The sequence below is a fragment of the Lissotriton helveticus genome, chromosome 1_1 (assembly GCF_964261635.1).
Source record: "Lissotriton helveticus chromosome 1_1, aLisHel1.1, whole genome shotgun sequence".
Taxonomy (NCBI): Eukaryota; Metazoa; Chordata; class Amphibia; order Caudata; family Salamandridae; genus Lissotriton; species Lissotriton helveticus.
The window spans coordinates 1,083,701,958-1,083,719,211 of record NC_136057.1 but is presented as its reverse complement, the minus strand read 5'-3'; the positions used below and the strand labels follow the sequence as shown (position 1 = coordinate 1,083,719,211).

General features: G+C 41.4%; 1 protein-coding gene across 2 annotated transcripts in view; it reads right to left on the bottom strand.

Annotated features, from left to right (window-relative positions):
• CDK17 (cyclin dependent kinase 17) overlaps positions 1–17,254 on the bottom strand; it is a 529,501-nt gene that overhangs the window by 83,492 nt on the left and 428,755 nt on the right. For both annotated transcript variants that reach the window (XM_078678048.1, XM_078678059.1), the window contains exons 7-9: positions 12,341–12,397; positions 11,144–11,258; positions 2,521–2,615 (exon numbers count right to left, since the gene is read on the bottom strand). In XM_078678048.1, the coding sequence (XP_078534174.1) occupies positions 2,521–2,615; positions 11,144–11,258; positions 12,341–12,397 (267 nt within the window). The remainder of the gene's footprint in view (positions 1–2,520; positions 2,616–11,143; positions 11,259–12,340; positions 12,398–17,254) is intronic.

Below are 17,254 nucleotides of genomic sequence, written 5' to 3'. Positions count from 1 at the left end.
GCGTTCCCTCTGATCTTTTTAAAGTCGATATTTTATTTTGGTCCAAAGTTTTAGCCAATGTTTTTAATAGAGTCTCTAAGACAGGCATTCCTGAGTCATGGACACAGTCGGTCATTGTACCTATTTACAAAAAAGGGGACCGGGGGGATCCTGGCAATTACCGACCCATATCCCTCATTGATTCTGCAGTCAAGGTTTTAGGGAGAGTGGTTTTAGGTAAATTGACTAACTGGCTTGAGGAGACTAATACACTTTCCCCTCTACAGTATGGTTTTCGAAAGAGGCGCAGTACGATCGACCAAAGCCTAAACCTACAATTGCTCATCGGGAAGTACACCTTAGCTAAGCAAGGGTCATTGTTTATTGCTTTTATGGATCTGTCCTCGGCATTCGACCGAGTAAACAGATCCAAATTGTGGGGCCAGCTCCTCAACATCGGAATAGACCCTAACATCGTGTATTTCCTAGCAGACCTCCATAGGGACCTTACAGCAATGGTCCGTTATGATAGAAAGGGGAACTGCATGGAAAAAAATTAGCATCATTAATGGCGTGAGGCAGGGTTGCATTCTTGCTCCCCTGCTCTTTACACTATATATGAATGACCTAGGTAAAGTTTTGGGCGCTGCTTGCAAGGATATCCCGAAGGCTGGGAAATATTCACTGACGGCCTTACTGTATGCGGATGACGCTGCCCTTCTAGCTAGAACTGCAGTAGGACTCCAATGCCTGTTGAACTCATTTTATGTTTTTATGAATAATCTTGATTTAAGTGTTAATTTTACCAAATCTCATGTTATGGTAGTGGGCCACAAAGCAAAGACTAAAAAAAATGTGATGTCATTATTTTGTAATAGACACAAGCTATCACGAGTTCCCAGATTTCCCTATTTGGGGGTTGTCTTTGATGAAGGCTCCACGTGGCTTCCTCAAATGGTAGAGAAAAAAACAGCCTTGGCACGCTCGATCTCGGCGGTGCTGAGCTTCTCCCGTAAACTAGGGGTGAAGCCCATTGAGGCAGTACTAAAAGTATATGCTGCCAAATGTACCGCCATTGCCTTGTATGGGGCCGACTTGTGGGGCTTTAGGCCAGTTACATCGCTTCAGGTCACAGAGGACAATTTTCTAAAAACACTTCTTTCCCTCCCAAGATCCACTGCAAGCTTCATAGTTCATCAGGAATGCGGCGTGGGTTACTTGGAGGATAAAATTGCCATGGCCCCCCTATTAAAATGGTTGGCAGTCTGGTTAAACCCAGAGCTTGAAGTGAACCATGAAATTCTAAAAGATTGTTTATTCCTAGACCACTGGGACAAGATTCCCTGGTTGAAATATGTGCAACAAATGTGCGAAAAGCTGGGCCGGCCCCATTTGTTCGACAAACCCTCTAGTTTGGTGAAAGGAGACTTGAAATGGGCAAAAAACACTTTTTTGCTGTACAGAGGAATGGACAGAGAGGGCAGGGAGCTGTTAAAGCCCTCTGTCAGGACCCATCAGCTGATCGTTTCCTCTGGCTCTGAACCGGAACTGTACCTTAAAGTTGTAAATGATGCCAATCATAGGTACTTGCTAACAAGGTTCCGATTGAATAAAATTCACCTTCTAATTTCCGGCCGCCCTGTCTGGACCAGGAGTACGGACTTAGATTTATGCAAATGCGACGGCTGTTCAATTATGGACACCGCTCACTTTTTGTTTTTCTGTGACCACTTCAAGGGCATTAGATCAAAATTTATTATACCATTGTTAAAAGGAAAAGGCTTTAGGCAAGTGAAGCCAGCTTTGATGTACCTCCAACTTCTGACAGAAATATGGGAAATCTTTAACGTGGCAACATTTTTAACCATAGCAGTGAGACTTGGCAAAAAGATCGCTTGGTCCTAGCTGATTTTCTATAAATGTTAACTACTGTATGAATTCTTCAATTAGGTGATCAATGTTCATGCTGTTGTTTTTAAACTCTTGCCACCATGTACTGCATATCTTATTGGGTACTCCCCGTTTTTTATTTATGTTGTATTTTATTATATATTATGCAGCCTGGTGACTTGTGGACCTTTTTAATGCTTGTACACTTTTATGGTTTTTGTGATTTAAACCGAATAAAGTATCTTTTGAACTTGAACTTGATTAAAGATACAACCATATTCAACTGTTAACCCTTCTTCCTTGGTTAGGACCTTAATCTACTGCCTACATTACTCCATTGCACACACTCACCAACAGGAAACCTCCCAATAACATACGTAACCGGAGAATCTTGTAACTGCTGTACAAAGCTATACAATATGGCAGGATATCGACTGGTCGATTGCTGCTGCATTCCAGAAGAATGAGTATCACAAGTTTGCTTGTAATTATAAATGGAGCATAGGAGATTTTTAAACCAGGTGGAGGTTAAAGACTTCATTGAAATTACAGAATAATTGTTTTATTTGATTCATCACACGCTTACAAACTAACCTGGCTTATGGCGCCTAAAAAAATGCAATTAAACAAATATATAAATTAAGTACTTACCAAATATTCAAATACCAGAGTCAACGATTTCTCTGTGTGAATAATGTCATGCAATGTAACAATATTTGCATGTTTCAGATCCTTTAGCAACGACACTGCAAAGCAGAAAAGTAACTGTAAACAGATAGTTTGAAATTAAAATGGCACATCACAAATTTCAGAAACATTCAAAATGCAGATTTATCATTCTCATGGGGGATGTACAAGGTATGATTTAACCTTCATTAAAGCAGTGTTGATATATGGTACCCTTTAACACAGTACGGTTTCATTATGAGCTTCCTGGATTGTGCTAAGGGAACTCTGTGTCCCAGAGTTACCACTATGGTGGGTGCCAGTAATCCAGGGGGGAAACAGAATTATAGGAGGACCCCTGAGATTCTCCTGAGAAATGAGGGACTACTGGGAGAATTGGTAAATACTTGTCAGATTCACTAGGTTAGTTATCATTCTCCCAAAGAGTTCACCGTGTGATTTGGATTGCTTTTAGCAACCAGATGCTTCTGGTGAAACTTACTGGCCCGGAGATAAACCAGCAGACTTCGTCATTCCACTGGAGCTGATAACGAGACATACTGGCCCAACAGGAATTACTGTAAAATGAGTGATGGGGCCTTAAGCCCTTTCTTACTGTTTTTTTGCAATTACAGCTACATGCATTCATAGGAAATTCCTACCTTCTAAAGCGGGCCTAAGAGCTCTGTGGCCTAATGTGACCAAATAATTCCCAACCAGTTCTGCCCAATTCGTACATACATTCAGAACCTTCCATTTACAGAGTACGTACGGCAAATGAATTCAGTGCCTAAAATGTGTGCAGCGTCAAGAGCAACAGCACAGAGGCATGGTGATGGTATGACGGGGATGCAAACTGACCCTGAAAGCCTCTAATAAAACGGTGCCACTCATAATGGACATAACACTGTAACGGACCTCCCCTTCGTCCAACCTCGCACAAAAGCCATGGGCAGAACACTCAAGCCTTGCGTACGAACATACACTACCTACTGTTTTTCAGCATTGGTATACAAACCAAGCGATTTTGTCTTTGTTGCATACATACGCACAGGTATGAAACTGTCAAAAGAATTACCCAAACAAAGAGAGAGGCACCTTAGCAAGCCAGCAACACATGGCGTCATCTTGCGTGCAAATAGGCATCACATAGACAACTTGCATGCAGCATAACAGTCTACCTTCCTCTGCAGGATACATATTCTAGCCACACTTACCACCAAATTATCAAAAAACTCTTAAGCAGTTAGAAGAATGTGCTTACGACTGGACGGTAAACCAGCACTTTGTCTCCTTGCGGGTCTAGTAATAATTTGAATTAAAGGATAAAACTTGGATGCTTATGAAACAGTGAGCAGGTATGGTTCTATTGCATGTTTAAAATATTTTAAAGTGGGTTCTTGTATTGGACCTTATCGCGCAAAAAAGCTTTTGGACTTTAGCAGTGTCCAAAGGTTATCCTGGGTGAGGCCTTGCGGGGATGCAAGATGGCCACACTGCTTTGGAGTTATGTAAGGAATTTGACCTTTCATCTCAAACATCAGATATTTGAACCTCGATGGGAATCTTGTTCCAGAAGTCGATTCATATAAAGAACCCAGGTACCACTAGGGCCTGGATCCTAGAAACAACGATTGGAGGGCAGCAGGAGGGGCTGTTAACAGTGACAGAAGATGCTTTTTCTCTGCTGGGCCAGTGTCAGAGAGGGCCAGTCGGCAGCTGGTGCACAAGGAACTGACAGCCACATGTTGTGCTTGGGGGCATAGCAACCACTGGAGCCGCACAGCGCAGGGAAGGCCACCAAGTTTGAGTCATTCAGTAGAACAGCTATAAATCTAGTAGTAGATAGAGTGAAACGCTTATGAATCTGTTCACGAGAGGACACACCGGCTTGCTTTGGGAGAGGGAGATACACGTAGCTGCTTGGTGATGTGAAGAGTGGAGAAGGGGGTAAGAGAAGCTAAGCTGCCCGTCTGTACTGTTAAGAGTGACTTTAAAAATAAGCTTGCAGAAATATGCACCTCCTCGAAGTTTTACTCTGTCACTCAAAGATATCTCGAGGCTTTAAGAAAAACAATGGTGATGGGCAGATGGGGGATTTCTTAAACAAACATCTAAGAATTGCAGCAAAGGGAGACTTTTTTTTAGCTCCGCCATCAGAAAGAATCTTTATATTAAATCCTAAAACCAATCATGTAGTGGTAACCAGGGCTATGCCAAATTCCCAGCAAACCAGAGGTCATTTGAAGAAATGCGGTGTTTTCCAAAAGGTATGGAACACCCCCAGGCATATAGTCAACAAGGTTAAAAGATATGCTCTCAGTTAGCCAATGTAAGGGTTCTAAAAGCCTACTCATTGCACAAAGCTCTGAAAGACTAAAGAGGATCCAGTGTCGAAGAGTCCATCACTTGGAATCAACTCATTTTCAGAAGCGGACAATATCACATTACATTTAGACATAATAGTCTAGAAACCCCTATCTTCTCAAACACCCAACATCCTTTCAGCATCTGGCGTTTTAAGAAAAAGGTGGCTAATGTTATAGTAACACACTGTATGAAACCCTTCACTCATTCTCTTTAATCAATCAAATGTACTTGGCCATGATCTGATACGCGACTCTTAAAGACTCCTCCATTCAAACTTCAGGCCTGCTAATTAAGACCTGCCACATGTTTCGCTCATACCCTCTTGGTTCCTCTTTGTCATTCCATGTTGTTCATCCTACCCTAGTGCTTTGATGTTCCATACCCGCAAGATAGTGCTTTTAGATGATTTGGAAATTGGGTCAGCATATCAATCTTCATATTGATATGCTAACAATTTCTTAAACGCGATTTGGAGAAAAGTAAAATGTTTTTATTTAGTATTTATGGATTTGTATTCATTGTATTACTTCGTAGTGCTGAAAACAAATGTAAATAAGGAGGAGGAGTTTGATTCCTATCTGATAGATTAGTAACAATATTTTTCACTTGGGACTGCCGATCCTGCATGGAATTCATGTGATAGCCATGCATAAATGTGTATGTTTTGTGAACCTACTAGGTTAAGATCTCGGGTTACGGCTGTGATACAGTACCTCCAATTAGGCCCTTGAAAGCTCAGGGACAGGATGCCATGTGCCAGTCTCTTGAATAATCGTTGGTTGATCAGGTGGGCAGTTCTGTTTGCTAAGGTTCTTGACAGATATGTAGTACGGTGACAGTTTCAGGAGGTATTGAGGACCTTTGCTTGAGTATGCTTTGTGGGTAGGGAAAAGGAACTTGCATTTTAACCTGATTTCAACTGTGAGCCTATGAAGTGGCTCTGGTTGAAGCGGTTCGATTGTGAAAGTTTAAGCACGTTATGGGGGCCACCTAGTGTTTTTTGGAATGTCATGAAATGGAGGAAGCATGATTCTGCTGAACTTTCAATTTCCTCATTCAATTTCCATTTGAAGGTGGGGGAATGCAGGGTTTCCGACAGTAAAGTTTTAGATAGAATCGCCATCAGATTCATTTGACCTGATGAACCCTCTGCCGTTGGCCGCCAGGTCAAAGGGAGTTTAGCGCCATACTATTCACAGTGGTTGACCGTCACTTATTTTCCTAACTCGGGAACGCCCCGAGACATGGCAGTCCATTGTAAGAAAATCAATCCATGAGCCTGGGAGCCATTTTTATTGTGCTCTGGAGTTTGTTCTTGAAGAACAAAATTCTTTTGCTCAATTCTCATGCTGTGCAAAGGATCAGTGCCTTCAGTAGAGCTGCTACAGTGGTGGTTGTACTTAAGGTTTTAGAAGTTCCCTGGCAGACAGTTGGGGTCTCTAAATTTGTCAGGCTGTTCTCCACCAGAGGAACATAGGGTGTGGTCCCTGCTGACCTATTGGGCCACCAGCCAGGATCTAAATAACGCATGTCTGTCTGATTCTGCTGTCTTTAGTCTGGCACCAACTTTCTTTTGAATAACAGTATGACATGATGGAGGCTCTGGTCAGCTTCGCTATGTGATTGGTTGGAAGATTTCATGGAATTTTCTGCAGTAAGAGCAGGCAGAGGTTAACATCCTTAAATACACCACTGACCTACGAGAAAATGGAAATTCAGAATCAAAGAAATCCACAAGTTTCTTTCATGGATGCTGGAGGATGGTTTCCAAAGCATGTTCAAGAGTGTCATACTTGGTGTCTCCCCTGAGAAGAATCTCGATTTTGACTCTTTCATGTAGAGAAATCTCTCTTTCATTCAGTAAAGTACATTGCAATCGGAGAGGTAATATTAGTTAAATTGCCATGTTTGTTATATAGCTAGAGGTGGTTTTGCTTGTCATCTGGTTATATTTGAAGGGTCATGTGGTACTGATCTAGTACTTGGGCTAAGGGTTGTATGTAGATATTGAACTGAAGACACCAGAGGGATTATCCTTGCAACATGTCCGAGTACACAAGGCATGTGGATGAGTTTGATAACATAATGTTGCTTTTTTTGGCTGCGCTTGATCAGAAACAAATGGATAGAAGAGAGAGCATGCCCAGCTATGCCAGCCCATTCATCCAGTCTTTCCAGAATGATTCTGGAATTGAGAGAACCCAAAGCTGTTGACAGACCAAGGAGTTTTAAGGCTCTTTTTTCCTCTGCCAAGGAATGAAGAGCTCCTTCATGGTACAGGCTAGAGCTTAATCAATCTTCCTCACCGTTTGACGCCAGACAGATGATCATGCAGTAGACAATTGAGCTCAGCTCTGAGTATTGTTGCCATTGTCTTGTCATCTCTTTTTTCATGGTCTTACTGTGGATGGCAGTATGGAGATAGGCTGGTGACTTGCTAAAATCTTCATATTTGCAGATTTTCTTTTAAGCAGCGGTGTGATGATGATGTGTTTCAGTGGACCAGGACCCAATGACCAAAGGGAGATGTTTAGCACATTTACTGCATCCAACAAGATGGCGCGAAGAAAGTGTTTGAAGGATTTCCCTCAGCAATGCTTTGTTGGTGTACTGGATGCATTTACCTTGTTGGCCAAGTTCATCAACTCATCAGGCTCCAAAGGTGCAACTGAGGTGAAAGCAGACTGCAGCATTAGTGAGTGAAAGGAATGCAGGGAGAGAGATCCTGTCAAATGAAGACAAAATCAAAGATTTTGGCAACTTTTGATTAAAAGAAATTGAATTTTTTACAGAGTTGTGGAGTTCCACCTGCGCTGCATGTGGATTCAACTGTTCGTAACAGATGTCAAAGATTTCCTTAATTTGATTGGATATTTGGAGGATATGTTAGGCATAAGAGGCCTTTTTAGTTAGTTTTGTTGTATTCTTTCCTGTGTAGGTTGTAGTTTTTATTTTGTCCTCTGTAGCTTGTAACGTATATCATTTCCTTTCCATTTTGCAGTTCATAAATGTTTTGCTCTGCTTATCTCAAATAAACCACATCACATTTTGGCTAGATAACTACCCACCTTGGGGACTTTGAATTGGGCTGATGCAAAGATAGAGTGCAAAATATTCTAGCTCATGGTTCTCTGCACACACGTTTCTGATGTGCCTAATAAGTACTTGGGTGTCATTGCTGTTATGAGAAGTGGGTCTGTGTATTAGATTGGTCTGGGTAATGGAGATGAAAGTGGTTTGAAAGTATTTGCGATTAATTGTTTTGAGCTTGTGGGTGAAAGAAAGACCCACAGCGATCAGACCTATGTGTTGGGTCACACATCCTTTGTTGGAAGCTGAACGCCTGAATGTTCCTAAGGAGGTGCATCATGCGTATTGAATCGAGCCTATTAACCCACAAATTAAATTCTTCCATGATCAGGGATTGTATTTGCTTTGCATGCATATAGAACATCAGTTTAAATCATTACTCCACAAAGATTGGGCAGTAGCGTCTCCCGAGGGAGTGCTGCGGGAGGTGGGGGGGGCAGGGTAAGTAGTAGTAAACTCCGGCATACGGCCGAACCGAGTTAAGTTTAAGTTGAAATGAGTTCGAGTCTCTGCAATGACACTGAACATCCTGTGATTCTGGGCAAATCACTTACAGCCTGATTCATCAAGCTAAATTGCACTCGCAAAGGGCAAGAATCTCAGAATCTTGCCTTTTGCGAGTGCAATTTTTGCATTTGGGATTCATCATCCCAAATGCAAAAATCGCTATTTAAGAATTCGCATATTTGCGAGGAATTGGATTTAAGGAATCTCTAATAGAGATTCCTTAAATGCAATTCATCAACCAATTAGAAATTGCGAAATTGCAATATTTGGTCGCAATTTACCACCAAGTCTGACTTGGTGGTAAATTGCGAAAATAGTGTAAAAAGCACTTAAGTGCATTTTTTTCTTTTGCATGTTACACACACACATGTCCTTTGGACATGTGTGTGCGCAACACCTGTTCAAATGTGCATTTAAGGGGTGCTACAGGGTGTCCTTTGGACACCCCTGGCACCCTTTAAATCGCTATCTTATTTGCGAGTAGCAAATTGCTACTCGCAAATAAGGGATACTCCCCATTCATTCCTATGGGCCTTTTGGCCCATAGGAATGAATGGGGAGTTATTCCTTATTTGCGAGTAGCAAATTGCTACTCGCAAATAAGGAATATGTAGGAATCGCTATTTATTTAGCAATTCCTACATGAATACCGTTTTGCAAGTCCTTAATAGCGATTCGCTATGGATCGCTATTAGGGGCTCGCAAAACGGCCCCTTGATGAATCAGGCTGTTAATCTCCCCGTGACTAATAAAAATTAATGTGTTCTTATGTAATGCAACTGATGCTATGTAAGTGATCTGATACCAGATTCGGGTCAAGTTCGCGCTATATAAAACTCTCTAAAAAAAGTACATAAATAAATAAATCAAACAAATTACATTGCGTGCGCTGCAACCCAATCAGTGGTGCAGCACGCACAATGTAATTTGTTTTATTTATATTTATGTACTTAATTCTGTTCGGCTATATGCAGGAGTTTACTACCCCCACCATGCCCCTACTCTCCCCACCCCACCCCACAGCACTCCCTTGAGGAGCAGCGACTGAGATTGGGTTGTGACCTTTAGTAAACAACTGTGGAATGAAGGAGCAGTTTGGGCTAACCTCTCTGTGCTCACGCTAATTTTAAGGCAAGGCAGAAGTAGGCCATCAAGACAGAGAGGATGGAGTTATCGCTAAACCATACCTCCATACACTCAACTATGTGGAATTTAAAACAAGACAGATAAGAGAGGATGTTGTGAAGGCCTAAGCTGTAGCAAAGAACAGTATTGATAAGGTCAATATTAGCAAAAGGGCTACAAGGTGTAACACTGGCTGGTATCAAAGAAGGTAGGTTGTCGGTGTCGAGGTTTGATGTGGCCAGAAGAGGATAATGCATCTAGGATGGAATTGGGAGGAATTTAAACCAGGATAATGGAATGAAACTTTGGGTGGCTGGGAAGGTATTGAAGGGGATAACTGACAGGCTTGTGGTTGAGATTTGGTATTCAGTGATGCTGTGGAAATAGAGGAACAGGTGACGTTCTTAGGTGATGGGAGTGGTTTTCAGTGCTTACGATTTGAGTATGTTTATTGGTTTTAAGAATATGCAGTTTTGCCTTTTTAAGGTGATGGAATGTTTCTTCAAAAGCCATGGAGATATTTGTTGGTCTGAACCATGATGGTGTCACTGATGTACACGCTATTTGTAAGTTCTTCTGAGGAGACTGCATCATCAACTCAGTGGCCACCTTGACTTTCAAAAACTTGTTTTAAGATGGATTTTGACTGCAAAGAAAGCTGCCAAGCTTCTGCACTGTTAGTGTCTTGGTGCAATTTGTCTTTGGTGTACTTTAAAGTCTGTTATGAGGGTTTCCGGATCTAGGCTCATGGTGGGGTTTTTCAGTCACTTTCTTGCTTGATTTGGATACAGTGGCATTTGGCTAAATAATGGGAAAACTCTCTGGACCTGCATATTGCAGTTGAGTACTTGGACTACGTGGTTAATAGTATTCATTGCAATCTTTATCTCATTCTAAGGACAGTGAGTATTTTCGGTGGGCACAGGGTGATGTATGTTGGTGTGAGGGGTATGTTTTGTAGGTGAGGCGATGGGGGTGCTGTAGTCCCATTTTTTGCTGTCTTGACCTGCTGCGAGACAGTAAAATGAAATTAATACTGAAAAACTGCTCAAAGCATGGATGGAGTGTTAGCGCATGATGGCTGGGTGTGGCTACTTAGAGATCTCACAATTGACTAGTGTGCATAGTAGGTGGTTTTCAATGTGGTGTGAGCCTTTGAGTCATTTTACACTTATTGTGATTCACTGAGCAAGATATCAGGACATGCAGAGTGAGTAAATAATGTAGGTGTTGCCACCCGGGGAAACAACGTTTCTTTCAGGACCTTGGTGACTAGCATCACATTTCTCCCCACTTTAAAATACAGCGGCTGTTCGGGGAAAGATTTGTGTTATAAAATGTAATGTTTCTGGCTTCTTCAACATTTTGTATCTTAATATTGAGAGCATCTTTAGATTTTGCTTTCTAACACAAAGAAATCAAATACTGTTTCATTTCAAATTAAAACATGTGTAACAACTATTTATTTTTATAGCAATAGAGTGAAGTAGCAAAGAAGCAGCTTTTGTCCACTCACCTTCCCTAATGGCTGTGCAAGGTGCCCCTTCTTCATGTTCCAATCGTATTTCTTTCAAAGCTACTAAATTCTCTGTCAGTTTACTTCTTCCTTTAAATACTGTTGCATATGTTCCCTGTAATAAAAGATCAGTGTTTCAAAATAGTTCATCCTGTAAGCGCTCCTATAACAATTCCAGGAAGAGAAACATGTATGTAAGAGGTAGGCACCCACTGAACTAGTGTTGAATATTTCTGTACAGTAAGACTCCTTGAAACAGGACTACTCCACCATGCTGTAACAGCACACGCCTGCTCAATTAACCTCGCTACCTCTCCTATCACTTGTTGAAGGCATGTTTGCCAATGAACGCGCACCGCACTCCACTGTCTTTTGGCTAGGTTTGTGCTATACAAATGCCACACACACAAATATACAAGAGCTCTGAAATACAAAGACATCAGAGATATCTACTAGAAGCTACTATCAACAATGCTGACACATTTAGAGGGTTCCCCTTAAGTTATGCACCCAGGTAACAAACGTATGTGTCTTCTATCGTTTATCTTAGCCAATGCTGCAGTTTATAAGACAACCCTTAGCCCCGGTGTCAAGCTACCTGACTTAAGAGAAATATCTGCAAGATTTTTTCATCAATGGGACGTCATGATGGTTTGCTTTTTGACTAATGTTCTAATTGTGCAAGGGGAGCCCACTGGCATACTCTTCCCTACATGTGGCTGCCGCTTTAGGGCAACATTACATGATGGACATCAGTAAAAGTGACAAAAGTTGACCTTTATTCCAGGTAACTTTTTCCCTTACATTTTATGAACCCCTCGCAATCATATTAAATGACAAACTAATTGTAAGCTACCCCCATAAATAGAAATGTAAAAATAGTAAACAGCACTAACACAATCTCCCTGTACATCATGATCCTGACATTGCTGAGTATATATGTGTTAGCTTCTGTCACTTAAGCAGCAAATACAATTGTGATTGGACCACACTGATAGCAAATTAAATGTAGATAATCCAATGGTGTATGTAGCAGGGGTGCCAGGAACCCCAATGCAAGCAAAGAAACAAAAAGAAATCCTGAGGATCCTTGTTGGCCAGTAAGATAAAGCTTTAATAGGAGTGCAATGGACGACCTGCTCTTCCTGCACTAATGATAGCGATGCCGCTAATATAATCAATAAAATATTTACTCACCTCGCCAAGCTTTTCCAACTTTACGTACGTTTCCATTTTTCCAAACCCAATTTCTGACTGTGAAAGCAAGGTAATGGAAATCGAAAGAATAAATATGTTAGCATTCAAGTGATACCATCTAATTTCAACAATGCATTTTCAGAACTTGATCATGAATTGCATTATGGCACAAATAGCAAAAGCCCTTAGAGACGACTTCCATTTGTAATAATGTTCCTTAAAGGCGTTCCTCTTAAAATGAAAGGCTGCATATTATTTGGGTTCTCTCTCGAATTACCTTTTCACTCTTCACATTACTCATCTGACTGACAATAATGGACAATATGCTCAGACCGCAGCAGGAGGATTTGAATAACAAGCACTGGTAAGGCAACTGGTCTCACTTCCATTTTGAGTCTTAATTAAACAATAAAGCCCTGCTTCAGTCTTAGGGAGCTTTTCTCAACCCAAAGCGCAGAAGGAAGGCACTAGATTTTTATATGTGGCCCTTGCATTAGCTAGGCTCAGGACTGCACTGGCATGGAAGTCGTGGAAGGGACCGGTGGTGGAAGCATGGGCAAGAGACGTCAACACATGGGCTAGGGATGGAGAAAGTATACTCTGCCGGGAGGATGCCTGGGGAATCTGGAGACGTCCTACCACAGGACTGTGGAGGGAGATACTGGGGAGCTGGGAACAACCAGACGGGGACACGGGTACTGACCAGAATGAATCAGAGGACGATGAAGTAGAGAGAGGAGGGCGGGGTGCGAGGTCAGGCAGAGTCAGGGAAGGTACCCCACATGCCCAGGACTAATTATCAATGAGGCTGACTCACTTAACCTCATGTACGGGTATGTTACCTGCACAATGGTCCCCTGACAGACCAGAGATTTTTGTATTGGATGCATCACCACTCCCTACACTTAGACCTGAAACATGGACACCTGAGCTTGCCCGACATGCTACAGATGCAGAAGTTTGCCGGCTGCTTTCTCTCTTCGTCCCTAGGTACTAAGCCATCTGAGGTCTAGCTCCCAGAGTCTTTTTGATCGTTATATATGTTCACGATAATTTATTAGTCATTGATCATTTCTCCCTGAAATGATCCATCCTTGGTGCTAACCTAGAGTCTCCTACAGTTGGGACACTTGTATTTGGTTGAGAAACCACATAGCCAAAAATCTGCGTCCAAATTGACTTAGCCCAAAATGGTACACTCCCTCATTTTTGCGCCCAGTCTACCCCAATAAGATGGCTGCTAGAAGTTCGGGTACATGAGATGACTAGAGAGTAGGCAGCAACTAAAAATGAACTACGTGTGAATGATTCCCAAATACTGTTGATTTTCGCATGGATGTATATGTTCTGATATTGGGACAATCTGTGAGAAAATGTTGAAATGTTTTAAATGCTAATAAAGATAAACAAAACAAAAATAACCTTGCTTTAGTGAAAGAAACAAGTTAAACTAGCACGGTCAACGCCAATAAGTCTGGACCTAAAGAAATGTTGTATGGTAAAGTGAAGAATTACAAGTAATTTGGATGGGAATAGATATGTATCTGTGTGGAAGGAAAGAGCATTTGACTAAAATTGATATAGGTTAGAAGGTCAGGTGACAGTTGCACTGTCAAGCCAGACCTAAAACTCCATGTAGGTTATTGACTGCCCTCCTCCAAAATCTGTGCTGCTGCCAGAGAAAAACGACATAAATTATCTAGTTTTTTAAGACACATAACTAATATTCCAGTGTCATGTGTGTGCTCCTGAAAGTTCAAGCTGAGCAGCTGGAAAAATAAACAAAATGATTACAGCTGTGTCAGGCACACACTTTTTTGTGAAAGCACACACAACTTTCGCCCAATAAAAACATGTACTCCTGGCTCCCAACATGTGGGCAGAGCCAAAGCCCCTCTCTAGTGGTGATCACATAATTGTCTGGGGACAGCTGCGCTATCAAACCAGCCCATAAAAACAAATGTTTTTTGTAAACAATGTATCTATGAGATAAAGAATTTAAGGTGTTTTGAGATGTAAAACAGCCCCCATGCATCAAAATGCAAGCACTCCATAGGAGGCTGAATGATACACCAAACAGCCAATAACTTGAGGTAAGAAAAACCTACTTCTCTAGAAAGGGCTAAAGCCTACTCTATCTACATGTTAAGGAATTGGTAACAATAGGTCATGCAGACAATAGTGCTATCAAACCAGGCCTAACAATTTACATTAAGTTCACAGCAAGGCAATACTTCAAGACAGTTTGTGACCTTAATTTTTTGACAGTCTGTCCCCTGGAGAGTCAATACGACTGGGCAGCAAACGAGGGCAGAGAGGCAGACTATGTTATGTAATGTGTCACCATGTTGTAGATTTTAAGTGTTTAAGTATCTCTCTAACATTGAAATAAGCATGGCTATCACCTCACTCTATCGCACTCAATTAATTTTAAATGGATTTCCAATTTTGAATACACAACTCTGTTGTTTGCTTTATGGGTACTTGTAACTTACTAAGTTCCACCAAAAGACAGACTCAAGATGCACGGGAAATCAATACATACAAATACAAATGGCAGCATTTAACTTTGTAGGTTGAATAAATTAAAACAAGAGAACATTTTTTAAACCAGCTGAAGGAAGACCATGTACCAAGTGCAAAATAATTAGAATATTAACTGTTCAAACATTGCTTCAAAACACAGATATGCCTTTGATTCTAAGGAATTTGAGTGTACATATTGGCTTTTTTTCCAAGCAGAATCGTACAATCAGATAAAAGAAACAATCCGTGGCAAAGGGAACAGAGCACAGGCACTGCAAATAAAAAGTAAATTAAAACACTTAATTAATTGCTCTTTTTCTTAGCTAGATCTTGATTTGTGCAACCAGGGATTAGTACAGCTAGTCAGCAACAGACACCAGCAAGCGTTAGATGCCATGGTTGCCACAGAAATGACATGACAAGCACAGGCGTCCAGTGTACATCTGCTGAAAAGAGGGAAATTCAACCAGCAATGCATCCTACACTGCAAGCTAAACATGTTTGCATACTATAAAGTTCGATTCATTTCCACAAGTTTATATTCAAGAAAGGTACCTGGCTTGCAGATTGTAGGGTTTTCTTTAAGGAAGGATGTGCAGTCACACATCAACATACCTCCAAGTGCTGGCAGGTCCTAGCGTCTCCTGAAGTTTATACCAAGAGTTCGACACAGTCAACTGTATTGCCTTTGCTTTGAAGGTATTTAACAAATGGTTGGTAGTAGCTGCTGTTGAACTCATCAGGTATATATGTCTTGTATAACCTTACACAGAGAACTAGTCCAATCATGATTATTTAAACAGAAAAATGTTCCGAGTGATTCACTAATCTCATCAACTCCTGCACACGAGAGGGTTTTCTAGCAGCAAAATGAAATCTAGAGCCTTGCGATTACTACTTTAAGTCACAACTGGGAGGATTCCTCATTCGAAACATTTCATACCCTCTCATGGATGATGTCATTTGATTTTCTTCTAGTACAAACCTAGGCTGGGGCTCAAGCAGAAATGATTAGAAAATCTTAGACATCAGGATGATGACAAGAGCTTCTGGGCTTACTAGGGTGAAAGTGTGGGCTACCTGTGGTAAATTGTTCACCGTTTCTTTAATCCTTAGACTGTTTTCATGGAATTCCCATTATGTCATGCCACGTTTCACCCTGGCTGGCTCTGGCAGTTGCTTCTTGGTCCCTGGCCATGCAGTTGCTCTGCCGTGGGCTCCTATCTTCATCGCTACTTGCTTTATTCCAATAAAGCCTACTTGGATTAAAAGTGACGCTTCTGTGAGTTTCATGCCTCCAACATACTACATTTTGGGACCAGGAGAGGGGTTGGCCTCACAATTTGTATCCCGTGCCACTTGGCAAATTTACAGGAGACCACCGGCTTTCCCGCTGCATCTATATTCATTGAGCGGCCTGCCATGGACATTTGGAGAAGTTTATATGAGGTGGGACATTTTCTTCCCATTTGCTGCTGCTTCGGACCCCCTCCTGCCGTTGGTCACCGGCGTGCACCATTTTCAAATAACCACACGCTGCCTGCTTGTGCGCTTGCCCTCACCTTCGTCATCTTGAATTCCTGTGTCTGTAGAATTTTGAGTCTTCCATGTGCATTCTTCTGCTTCTTTGAACGTACCCACAAAGGAAGTCTCACACCTTTATTGCATATTTCATTGTAACACGTACAAGTGGGTGTTACCTTCATACACCATTTATTTCATATTTTATTTTGAAGGAATTTACCTGCATATTCTCTGGTTTTCTTGTCAATAGTGCATACTATTCAAGACCTTTTCTCAGCATTACTGTTTTAAGGGCGATTTGTTTTTGGTTTATATACATTTTATTATGGCCAGCAGTCAAGGTGTCATTCAGCCTGCACCTTTCTTACTGAAACCAGGCAAACCTGATTTGACGTGGTCAGAGTGGCTAACAGATTTTGAAAACTATCACACCACCATTGATGCTGATGTTTACTCTGCCTCAAGAAAATTAGCTTTGCTTATTAATCATCTAGGAGTGGCTGGCCGCAGTGTTTTCGATAATCTTCCACGTTATCCTGCTCCTACATCTGAAGATGCTTTATGGAACGGTTATTTTGAAGCAAAACTACGCATGGGAAAGCAATATTCCGATTCTTCAAGTGAGCTTTTAGAGAGATTTAATTTCGCTATGTGTAAACAGTCCTCTGAAGAGTCCGTTGAAGATTATGTGGCAACTTTGACAGTTTCAGCCGAAAATTTTGAATTTGGTCCCAATGTCGATACTTATATTAGAGACCAATTTGTTTTCTATTGTTACTCTAAAAAGATTCAAAAGCGTCTTCTTACTTCTTGCAAACCCACTTTAGCCGAAACAATTGACATTGCCAAAAGCATGGAAAGATC